General features: G+C 61.1%; 1 protein-coding gene across 1 annotated transcript in view; it reads right to left on the bottom strand.

Moving 5' to 3' along the window:
* The window catches only part of Auts2 (activator of transcription and developmental regulator AUTS2), a 674,097-nt gene that overhangs the window by 32,688 nt on the left and 629,115 nt on the right, over window positions 1-12,294 (bottom strand). The window contains exon 6 of the mRNA XM_090324087.1: window positions 6,410-6,461. Coding sequence (XP_090180213.1) covers window positions 6,410-6,461 — 52 coding nt within the window. The remainder of the gene's footprint in view (window positions 1-6,409; window positions 6,462-12,294) is intronic.

The following is a 12,294-nucleotide window of genomic DNA, read 5'->3' as shown; positions in this document are numbered from 1 at the left end:
GCTGTGTGTGCGTGCGGTGGGGAGAGGGCACTGGTGGCACGCTATTGGTTCTGGCCTTGAACTGCAGACCTCCCGTGCGTGCTTGGCAGTGTCACTCCAGGCTCTCCTCAGACCTGGTGCTGGTGACCCGGGGAGAAGGCTCTCAGCCTTCCCGCCGGGTCTCGGCCTCCCGAGCAGCTAAGACCAGAGAAATGAGCCCCTGGTGCTACCCTTGTTCCTCCTGAAGATGGTCAGGGCAAGGAGGGAAAAATACTTGGATGTTTGCTCCAGGTGGCATCAAGGACTGCAGGGCCAGCGTTGGGGCCGGTGACATTAGTGAAACGCTGGTGGCCTTTGGTGCGCCCTGGACCAGAGGGGAAGCAGTCCAGACCTGAAGGGCACCGCCCTAGCGGGAGCAAGTCCATTCCCCGGCGGTCTAACGCTGCTGGTCTTTACCGTGTCTGGGATTAATCTGCCCGACTGTGCTTTTTTGAGTCATGGAGCGCAAGTCACTGAAATAAATTCCAGGCAGGAGGGTATTTGACTTCTGCACTGGGAAGGAAGGAATTCTCATGTAAGCCACCAAACAATGCTTCTATCTTATCTGAGGAACTTATTGCTGCCTGCCTGTGTGGGTTTTACTGCCAAAATAAAATAAATTGAATCAGCTCACACATGATAACATGCACTTTCCTAACTCCTACTAATTGCTCGGCTAATTGATGTTTGTTGAACTTTCTCCATTTCATTGAGTGATTAGGTACAAAGCTAACAGTTGACATCTGTAGGCGCTTAACTGGCGTCTGTAATTACTGTTAATGTTAAATAATTGTTAGTTAATTGGAGTGGTAACTGACTGAATGGAATCCAGATTGTGAGGCAAAAGAGAAACCTAGTTAAATAAACATACATTTTTTTTCCCCCCACAGAAAACATTTTTTTCCGCAGTTGTCAGAAAGGAGAAAGAATCCAGAGGCCACAGGCTTTTCCTCCACTCTGATGTGGGGGTGCTGGAGAGCTGAGGAGGAGCCGGGGAGGACGGGCAGGGGTGAGGAGGGGGGGGAGGGGGAGAAGGGCAGGGAGGGGAGGGAGCTCTGGGGCTGGGTTTTATCACAACACAATGGCCCTGTCTTGAGTGTCCCTGTGTCTGAGCGAGGGCACAGGGAACCCCACAGGGTCTGTGCAGGGAGGGAGGGAGCGAGCAAGCATGTGCGTGTGTGAGTGCAGGCTCTGCCTGTGTTTGACTCTGGAGGTGTGTGGCCTGACATGCCGTCTCTGTGACCATGCGCTGTGGCACGGGTTCCCACACGGCCCGTCACGGGAGCCCCATGCCCTCCTGTCACACCTATGGGGCACCCTGGCTGGGGGGGGGGGGGCGCAGGCCTGGGCAGTGCCTTCACAGCCCCAGAGCCAGGCCTCGGAGGGGAGGACTGTGGGCGGAACGGGCAAGTGTGTGCCACTTCTGTGACAGAGGGCGTGGAAAGCGAGCTGAGAGCCAGCTGCTCCTCATCCTCAGCTGCTCCTCATCCCAGCTGCTCCTCTCTCCAACTGCTCCTCTCTCCAGCTGCTCCTCATCCCCAACTGCTCCTCATCCTCAGCTGCTCCTCTCTCCAGCTGCTCCTCATCCCTAGCTGCTCCTCATCCCCAGCTGCTCCTCTCTCCCCAGCTGCTCCTCATTCCCAGCTGCTCCTCATCCTCAGCCGCTCCTCTCCCCCCAGCCGCTCCTCATCCCCAGCTGCTCCTCATCCCCAGCTGCTCCTCTCCCCCCAGCTGCTCCTCATCCCCAGCCGCTCCTCATCCCCAGCCGCTCCTCATCCCCAGCCGCTCCTCTCCCCCAAGCTGCTCCTCATCCCCAGCTGCTCCTCTCTCCCCAGCTACTCCTCATCCCCAGCTGCTCCTCTCTCCCCAGCTGCTCCCCACTCCACCCCCATCACCAATCACCTGGCAAAACCAGTCAATTCACCCACCACCCATCTTCTGAAAACCCAAGAAAAGCCTCTGAAATGAAATACTACAAAATAGGTGGAGAGGAAGAAAGAGAGTGGCACTCTACCCTCCGATGCAGTAGGACTTCATCACCAGATCTGGGAGGCTCTGCACCCTGCACGTTGACTCCAACATGCTCTGAAGACACATTCCCTCTACCCGCCTTATGTGAACCCAAGGCAGGAGGAGAAACCCTACAGGGGCTCTAGATGTTTCCACAGGGGATTTTTAAAGAAAGCTATTTCATGGCCACAGCATTCTCAGGTCGGGACCCTGCTCGCAATCTAGTGGTAGCCCAGCACCCTGGGCCTGGGGCGGGAGGAGATGTAGAAAAAGCGTAATGGGGCCAGGCCTCAGCTGTTTCCAGATGGGACAGACCAGTGTCGTTGCCCCTGCATACCTGTTGAGACCAGCAGCATCGCCAGGCTGCCACTCATACCTGTACTTCTCGCTCCTGGGGGCGGGGGGGGGGGGGGACGCTGAAGTCCAGAGGACTCAATTTCAAAGCCAGTCCTGGAGAAAAGTCTATGAGCTTCTTGCCTCCAACAACCCAGCAAAAAGCCAGTGTGACTCAAGTGGCAGAGCTCCAGCCTCGAGCAGAAAAGGCCAGGCAAGAGAGGGAGGCCCTAAGTTCAAGCCCAAGTACCCTTCCTCTGTGAAAGGATGGACGCATGGATGTCCTGGGCAGCCAGCACCCACTTCTCAGGCCTCGGGCGCTTTTTGTCCTTTTCTACAAGGTTCATAGTAAACCAAGCCAACATGGTCAGGGACGCTCCTCCTGCAGCCTGCAGAGGCGAGGGCAGGTTGGACAGGGCAGTGAGGGACATTCACACCAGGAGGGAGAAGTCTGAGGCTCCTGGGTCCCCTATGCCACCAGCCTGGCCCAGGTGAGGCAAGGGACAAGGGGCAGTGTCCAGCGTGTCACCAGGGCAGTGTCATCCGGGGTCCATAGCATGCTGGCCGCCCCTGCCCTCCCTCCCCAGTGGCCACGGTGGGGAGCCTTAGAAGATGTGGATGTATGTGGGCCGGACAAAGGCCTGTGGGCAGCTCTGGCTCCGGGTGGAGGGAGCTGGGTGTACAGGAGGGGGGGCAGGGCTAAACTCGGGCTGCAAACAGCTGTTTTCCTGGGAGTCTGTCTCGCGCTCACACACATACTCCTAACTCTGGGGTACACAGCCTGTTGCTCCTGCATGGAGGGCGGGGGACACAAAGTCTCTGTTTCCACCTCAGAGGGAAATCATCTTTTTTTTTTTTTCTTTTGGCAGATGGCTCAGTCACAAAGACAGAAGGATTCATAAAACTCACACGAACACCCTGTAAACACGGAGATGTGTCAGGATTAAACAAGGCAACCACGACCTTGATTTAAGTAGAACCACGGTTTTACATCTTCAGGGATGACCGTACCATCCGCAGCCCCGTACCCCGCTGGGCGCTGAGCTCTCAGGAATATACGGGGACTTGGGCAGATGTGGTGCCCGAGGAACTGGATTTAAGACAGGAAATAAAAGCCATCAAGAGGCCAGACAAGGTGACTCAGGCCTGTAATTCTAGCTACTTAGGAGGACGAGCTCTGAGAATGGAGGTTCAAAACCAGCGAAGTCCCTGAGGCTTTTATCTCTAATTAAGCAGCAGAAAGCTGCAAATGGAGATGTGGCTCAAACAGCAGAGAATCAACCTTGAGTGAAAAAGCCAAGAGAGTGAGGGTGCTGGGCCTGGAGTTCAAGACCCAGGTGCTGGCACACACATACATGCATGCACGCTCGTTCTCTCTCTCTCTCTCTCTCTCTCTCTCTCTCTCTCTCTCTCTCTCTCTCTCTCACACACACACACACACACACACACACACACACACGCACAGGTGTGCACACAAACAAAGCCATCCAAAGAAAGGGATGTCTGGGAAGGCCTGAACAAAAGATGTTCTGGCTCTCTCTCCTGAGCACTGGGGATTCCATATGACCCATGCAAAGTAGAAGAAAATCCAGGTGAGTGTCCCTGTCTGAGACAGGTGGGCTGTGTCATTCCCGGAGGAGACGCCGGCTGGGCTCTGGCCCTGGGCTCTGTCAGATGGGCAATCCAGGCACAGAGGCTGACAACTAGTGGAGCCCTTGGCTGTTCTGCCTCCCAGGGCCAGTATCAAAGCCAGCTGGCGATTAGCAGTGCTCCCCCACAGGGGCGCATTACAGCCAAATCCAGCCAAATCCGCTGTCACCAGCAGCAGGGGGCCTTCAGCGCCTGGAGGTGGGGGGCTGGCCGGCCTCCCCTCAGGTCAAAGGCTGGCCAGAACATGGAGGCTGTCAAGATATATATATATTTTTTTTTTCCTTTACAGTAGTGCTTGTTATGTGACACAAGTTTAGCTTTTCTTGAAATATTTTTTTTTGCTTTTAGGGATAAAGAAAAGGCCACAGACAGGAGAGCTGATGTTGGGGAGGCCGGCCGCTTTGTGGGAAAGTTCAGGGGTGTCCCAGAAAGTCTTGTCAGGCCCCTCTTGGGATGCCACAGCCCCAGGCCAAGGGCACAGGCCATGGGCACACGGGGAAACCTGCCCCTGTCCCAGGCCCCTGGTGAGGCTCACAACTTGTTTTCCTGCTTTTTGGAGGCCTGAATACTAATCCCCTTAGCAACACGGCCCATCAGGCCCAGGCTGCCACCCCAATCTCCTCTCTCCCCTCTCTGGGGAAGGGGTGCTGGGGTCTGGCTTGGGCTCTGGTTCTCCTCCTTCACATTCCCAACAGGAATTAGAATAAGGTATTAAGGCGAGGGCAGAGAGGCCATTTGGATGGAAATGAGGGGCAGAGGAGTAATCTGCCATCCGCTAAAATGCTTATTTGTGCTTGGTTTCCCAAGCCACGCTTAGAAAAAAGCCCATGTTGATTTTAGCCTACACAAAGAACCCTTCATCCTTTCAAGGCAACTAACTCAGCCCCAGAGAGCAGCCCAGGGGAGAGCCCCCGACCAGGGTGACAATTCACAACCATGCACAGGCCACAAATCTCCTCCCGAGATGTCGAGTGGAAATGGGGAAGGGGGAGGGTCCCAGGGATCTCTCCGTCCGTCCACCCATCTCCTCTCATTTACCTCTGTGCTACAGTCCAGGAAAGGAGACGCTCTCCCAGGGTTTACTTGAGACCAGCCTTTGTGACCTGCCCTGCCTCAGTCTACCTCCTGTGACTTTTCCTTCTCATGCATGCTGCCCACACCTAACTGTCCTCTCCTCTGGTCAAACCACCAGCCAGCAGCAGCCCTGGGGCGCTGCGTGCTCTCAGCTGGACACACACATGCACAGGTACCTACACACGTGTGCACGCACGCACACACACACACACACACACACACACACACACACCTTAGTGGGCTTTGGTACTGAGGATAAGAAATGTATACCAATGTCCAGCCCACCAACACCACGACGAAGTACCAGACTCAGGAGTCTATCCCGCCATCAGTCTATCCCGCCATCAGTAAGACTCGGCACTCTGAGTGCCACGGCCATCGCCGGGGCGTACGGGCCGCCCTCCAGCACACTACTGAAAACTGCACACCACACGCGCTTCACGCTCCAGTCATCTGGGAGCTTGAAATAAGAACCTCACCGAAGAAGGTCTAACCGACCCGCAAGCCGAAACACCAGCCATGACCACTGCAGACAACTGAAAGCCCCACCCACCACCACCAACCACGGGCAGCCCCGGCCAGCCCGGGCCAGTCCCAACCCCCCCCCACCTCGGACACCAAGCACCCTCCACCATGCACTGTGCCCACACTGGAATTCTCCCTGAAGCCCCTGCAGCAAGTGGTGGGCCGGGAAGGGCAACGCTGGCTTCCATACGCTCGCCTTTCAAAAGCAGTGATTAGAGATCCCTCCGGATTTCATTATTCCTGAAAACACGGCTAGCAAATGAGTCCACCGGCCTTGACTTGGGGACCACTGCCCCTCGCTGTGAGACTGCATCACGAGGCAGGCTGCTCCTGGAGTCCGAGGCTCGGAGGGGAGGACTGGGAGAGCGCGTACTTCAATCCTGCCTTCCGGCGGAGGAAGCCCGCAGCAGCAGCAGGCTTGGTTTGTGGCCACGATCCCCTGACGTCCCCTGACGTCCCAGCGTGGAGCGAGGCTTTCCCAGGGTCTGTCTGGTCTGCTCTGGCCTCACGGCCAGACGGCAGTGGCTTTTTAGGTGAAACCAATCTGGTTGTTTCGGTCCATCCTTAAAATGATCACCTTCTGTCTGTCTGCACACCACAGAAGCGTGAGGCTGCTGTCTCAAGTCAGAACTGAACATCTATATCCTCGCTCCAGAAGGCAAAGAAAAAGACTGCACTAAGGTTTTTTTTTTTCCTTTTGTCCTTCTTCCAACGCAAGGATGGAGGAGATAATATGCACAGTTGATACATTTTTTAAAGTGCTACTTTTACAGAAATGAAGGAAGCGTTGTCATCTTACCTTTGTTTACGAGGACAGTGTTGAAGAGTTTCTCGGAGCTAGCATCCGATGCCTGAAACACAAGAGGGGAAGACAGACGTGAGGACTCTCACCCACACCCCAGTTCACTCCACTGGAGCAGGGGAAGCCGCACTTCCCCTCAGCCGCCCCTAGGTGGGGCCAGCTGACTGCCTGTTGCCGACCTGCAGTGCAGCTATTTACTCCAGGCGGAAAGAAAATCTGATTTCTTAAAAATGTGTCCGTATTAGACATATTATCTGTGCAAAACATATTGTGATGAGACGACACACAAAGCGATCCAGCTCACTCACAGGGCGACTTCCCAATTTCCCTGACAGATCAGTTTTGGAAATGGTATTTTCTGCATGGTATTTGCAGGTACTCCAGGGCTGCAACCACAAATCAGAGATGCCTAGTATTAAAGGGTAAGCACTTCCTTACCCAAGTGCCAACCAGAGGTCCCAGGAATTAATTCTGCAGGGATTCCCCTGACCCTAAAGGTCCCTGTTCCACAGTAACCACAACGATCTTGGTGTTCGGACAAGATGCAGGCCAACCTGCCCCAGACCTGACCATCGCTGCATGGCTGCCAGCGCGGGCGTGATTAGTTTCCTTTGCGTTTGCTACGGATCACGCCTGCTAATTATTACTCTGGCTGCAGGAAAGTGAAATAAGGCTATTTAAATGGCAAGACTATAGAGCCAGTTTAAATTACACAGTAACGTTCCAGAAAATGAACCATGGAGTGGGTTATGTGGAAAACGCCGTCTCGAGTCAGAAGCTGCACACATTCTGCGGATGGGCATAACTGAAAACTGAGCAATCCCCCAGGAAGGGGACGGGAGGGCATTCTGCACGGCGGGGGCATGCCCTGGCAAGGCTGTTTTTCTCTTTTCTTTTGCTCTGTGTCCCCTTGGGTACGGGGATGCATCCTGATAACGCAAAGCACGGGACGGTCCGTAAATACGGGAAGAAAGACATGTAAGAAATGGGGGCACAATGGAGGTATTCATTCCCCTTCTCTCAGGGTTGCAGGGCTGGGAACAAAACAGCCCGGCTTATCTGGAGAATGTGTTCTAGTTCTCTCGGCACGTGTGACAGAACAAAAGACCAAGTATTTTCGCTCCGGCCTTTTCCTCCATTTCCATTCTAATCTTCTTTCTACAGGGGGTGGTTCAGAAGATTAAAACGATCAAGGCCCAGGGAGCAAAAATCACCGCCTATGCCCAGTTAGTCGGCTACGCCCGAACCCACAAACACACAGTTTAACCTAAGCCCGGGGAATAAAGAGCAGACGGAAGCTCCCCTGCCATCTTAACACTACACGGACACGGCGGGTTTCATAGACATGAGTCACTAAAAGAGAAAAAGAAATGGTGTTAGAAGGAGAAGCAAGTGGAGCCGGTACACCACCGAGCCGGGAGGCCCAGGACGCGGCCAAGGGGCGACTTGAACAGACACAAAGCCAGGCCTGGCGGCTAGGCTGCGGGGAGGCCGGGTCCGCGGGCCCAGGAGGCCGAAGGGCGCGGGGCCACCTGCCGGGCTCCGAGGGGGCCGGGGAGCCGGGGCGGCGCGCGGGGCCGGGGCCGGGATCCCGGGGAGCCGGGGTGCGCGCGGGGCCGGGGCCGGGATCCCGGGGAGCCGGGGCGGCGCGCGGGGCCGGGGCCGGGATCCCGGGGAGCCGGGGCGGCGCGCGGGGCCGGGGCCGGGATCCCGGGGAGCCGGGGTGCGCGCGGGGCCGGGGCCGGGATCCCGGGGAGCCGGGGCGGCGCGCGGGGCCGGGGCCGGGATCCCGAGAAGCCGGGGCGGCGCGCGGGGCCGGGGCCGGGATCCCGGGGAGCCGGGGCGGCGCGCGGGGCCGGGGCCGGGATCCCGGGGAGCCGGGGAGGCGGGCAGGGCGAGGCCGGGGCCCGGGGAGCAGGGGGAGCCGGGGCGGCGCGCGGGGCTGAGGCCGGGGCCCGGGGAGCCCGGGCGGCGCGCGGGCCGGGATCCCGGGGAGCTGGAGAGCCGGGGAGCAGGGCGGGCATGCGGGGCCGAGGCCGGGGCCCGGGGAGCCGGGGAGCCGGGGCGGGCATGCGGGGCCGAGGCCGGGATCCCGGGCCGGGCGGTGTCCCGGCGGCCTCGGCGCGTGGCGGGCGGCGGCCGCGGGTCCCCGGCTTCTCCTCGGAGCGCGGCGGGCGCGGGGCCCGCGGACGCCCGGCCTCGACTCGTCCTCCCCGGCCCGCGCGCTCGGCTCGCCGGGCCCCGGGTCCCGAGGCGGCCGGGACACGGAGGGACAAAGCCGGCGCGGCTCCGCCGGGCTCCGCCTTCCTCCGCGCTCCTCACAGCGCGGCCCGCGGCCGGCGGTCCCGGAAAAGTTCGAGAAGTGACCCGGGGCGCGGGGCGCGGGGTCCCGGGGAGCTCGCCGGCCCCGCGGAGCTCGGGCGCCGGGTCCTCCGCTGGCCGCGGCCCCGCCGGCCCGGGCGCCGCGCTCGGGGCCTTCGCTCCCCGGGATCCCGGCCCGGCCGCCGCGGCCCCACGCAGCGCCCGGGCCCCCGCGCCGCGCCGGGCCGAGTCCGGAAAGTACAAAGGGGCCGAGGGGGGCGGAGGGGGGCGGAGGGGGGGCCGCCCGGCCGCCGCCGCCGCCGCCACAAAGCCCCGGGGCCCCGCTCGGCGCGGCGCCCGCGATGGCGCCCGGCGGGCGCTGCCTTACCTGGTCGCCGGGGCGGGCGCGGCGCCGCCGGCCGGGGCTCGCGGCCCGGTGCTCCGCGGGGCCCCGCCGCGCGCTCGCCCCGCTCCGCCCTCCGAGTCCGCCGCGCCGGCCGATCGCAGCCGCGGGCAGCGGCGCCTCCGGGCGGCCGGGAGCCGGCGCCGCGCGCACCCAGCCGGGCCGAGTCCCCGCCGGGCGCCGCCCGCGCCGCTCCGCCTCCTGGGCGCGCCGGGGTCGCGGGGCCGGGCGGGGGCCGGGCGAGGCGGGGCCGGGGGCGCGGGGCCGGGCGGGGCGGGCGCGGGGCTAGGCGCGCGGCGGCGGCGGCGGCGGCGGCAGGACAAAGGAGGCCATGTGCGCGGCGGAGGCGGGGCGGAGGCGGGGCCGGGCCGGGCGGCGGGGCCGCGGCGGCTCCCGGGGGCTCCCGGCTCGCGCGGGGCGGCGGCGGCGCCCGGGCTGCGGGGCTCCGGCCGGCCGCGGCCCCTCCGCTCCGCGGGCCCCGGCTCAGGTGGACTCCACGGGCGGCCGCGGCGGGCGGCCCAGCCTGGGCGGCGGCCTAGCGGGGCCGGCGGGGTGCGGGGCCGGGCCGGGGCTGGGTCGGAGTCCGGTCGGAGCCGGAGCCCGGCCGCCCCCGCCCCGCCCCGCCGGCGGCTCCGCCCGGCCGCGCCGTGGCCCGGTCCCCGCCGGCTGGGCTCTCGGGCCCTGCAGCGCCCAGCCGCCCGCCCACCGCCGTGGCGGGGAGAGAGCGCGGGGCCGCGCCGAGGGCCGAGGGGAGCCGGGTCCCGGGTGGGGCCGTGGGGAGCCGGGTCCCGGGTGGGGCCGAGGGGAGCCGGGTCCCGGGAGGGTTGGGTGGGGCCGTGGGGAGCCGGGTCCCGGGAGGGTTGGGTGGGGCCGTGGGGAGCCGGGTCCCGGGTGGGATCGTGGGGAGCCGGGTCCCGGGTGGGGCCGAGGGGAGCCGGGTCCCGGGTGGGGTCGTGGGGAGCGCGGGTCCCGGGTGGGGCCGTGGGGAGCCGGGTCCCGGTGGGGCAGTGGGGAGGTGCAGTGCACATAGTAGGTGCGCCTGCGGGGGTGGCGGGGGGGGGGTGCGGTAGGAGGGGGGAGGAGGGTGCAGGGGGGTACAGTGGGGAGGGTGCAGGGGAGGGTACAGTGGGGAGGGTGCAGGTACAGTGGGGAGGGTGCGGTGGGGAGGGTGCAGGGGGGTGTGGTGGGGAGGGTGCAAGTACAGTGGGGAGGGTTACGGTGGGGAGGGCGCAGAGAAGGGGGGCGCACAGCCCCTCCCCCCCAGGCTGCCCTGAATTCACCCTGGAGGTCAGGGCCTCTCCTTGCCCCGCACTGCCCGTGCTGTGGAGGTGATTTTCACAGGTGGGGACCCTGCTTGCTCTCCCCCTCTGTGCCCAGAGAACCCCGGGGATGTGGGGGGCACACACACCGGAGCCAAGGCCGCTGGGGGACGGGGAGGAGCGCGCTCGCTTTGAAGCTGTGTCTACAACACAGGGAAGAGTGAAAGACAAACGTGAAGCTCTCAAGAAAAGACATTAGTAAGGGCCGGGAGCGTGGCCTGGTGGGAGAGCGCTTGCCTAGCATGCACAAAGACCAGGGTTCGATTCCTCAGTACCATATACGTAGAAAAAAAAAAATCCAGAAGTGGTGCTGAGGCTCAGGTGGTAGAGCTCCAGCCTTGAGAAAACCCAAGGACAGTGCTTAGGTCCTGAGCCCAAGCCCAGGACTGAAAAAAAGAAAAGAAAAGAAAAGACATTAGTGTTGATTCCTCAGAGCAATCAAAGCAGGTGTGCGTTCTTCTTGATGCAGTGAAATCCGCATTACACAGTTGGGCTTGTCTGAGCCCCTGCCAGGTCCCTCATGGGGTAAACTGAGGCTCAGGAGCATCCAGTGACCTCACCAACCCCTCAAGGGTGCTGCGAGCAGCAGGGATCTCTAGCACACTTGGTGTATCCAATAGAGGCAGCGGCCTGGACCAGACCAGACTGGCCGGGACTGCCAGCGTGTCAACACCAGAAGTGCCACGGGCACTCCCACAGAAGGGCAGCCACGTTCACTTCCACTCCCTCCTGCCACCTCTCCACCTCTGTCCAGAGGCCCCAGCAGTTCCGTTCTGACCAGTCCAAGTCTCTCTCCTCTGCCCCCCACCCCCCAACCGCCGAGGGAGCACTGGGTTTGAACTCGGACCTGGTGCTTGCGAGGCAGGCACTCACCATTGTGCCATGCCTCTAGCACCCTTCCTGCTTTCTGGAAGGCACAACTGGGGTGCAGATCGAAGTCAAAGCGGGGGTGAGTGGCTATGTCACAGCACCAGAAACAGGGAAAGAAGTGCAAGAGTCAGGCCATCCAGGGCACGGGCTCATAGAGGCCCATCCATCCTGGTGAGAGAGGGAGCTGGAAAGTCTGCTTTTCCACTGCCCCGGAAGGGGGCAGCTCCCAGGCCTCGGCGTGTTAGGTGAGAGCAGGACAGGTAACTGCTCCTTCTCTCCCTTTTATTGGAACTTTTTTAAAGAGCCAGGGTCTCACTAAACAGCCCAGGCTGGCCTTGAACTTGCCTCCGCTTGCCTGAGTACTTCATTGGAATTATGTTTACTTTTACTGCAGTTTGCACTCGGGGTCTTGCTCTTGCTAGGCAGGTGCTCCGCCACTTGAGCCATACCCACAGCCCTCTTCACAAACCATTCTATGAGAAGACTGGGCCAGAAGCCCAAGCCGCCACGCACTGGTGACTCAGGAGGCTGAGAGCTAAGGGTCTCGGTTCAAAGCCAGCCGAAGCAGGAAAGGCCTGGAGAAATAGCTCCATTTAACCACCAAAAGCTGGAAGTGGCACTGTGGCTCACATGGTGTCAGCCTCGAGAGAAAGTCTCCGGGGACAGTGCCCAGGCTCTGAGTTCAAGCCCCAGTGCCTGTACAAAAGTACGAACAAACAAATAACAACAAAAAACCTGAGCATTGTTACCACCGTTCCACGCTTCCTGCTGTCGAGTAAACGTGGACACCACTGGCTCTGGTGCCTGAGGCCGCCACAATGGATGACGGGGCTGCAGCGAAGGAGGAGTAAATAACCAGACCCGAGCTGCTTTATGGCTACTGAGATGCTGCAGGGAATAAATATTTCCCAAGTATAGAAGTCAAGGAAAAGAATTTCACTTTCAAACTTCACCGTGTACTATAAACTAGCAATGTGTAAGGAAGAATA

Source organism: Megascapheus bottae, chromosome 34 (genome assembly GCF_031878675.1).
Source record: "Megascapheus bottae isolate mThoBot1 chromosome 34, mThoBot2.hap1, whole genome shotgun sequence".
NCBI classification, from domain to species: domain Eukaryota; kingdom Metazoa; phylum Chordata; class Mammalia; order Rodentia; family Geomyidae; genus Megascapheus; species Megascapheus bottae.
The sequence above is the reverse complement of the archived record's forward strand: the minus strand, read 5'-3'. Positions and strand labels throughout refer to the sequence as shown.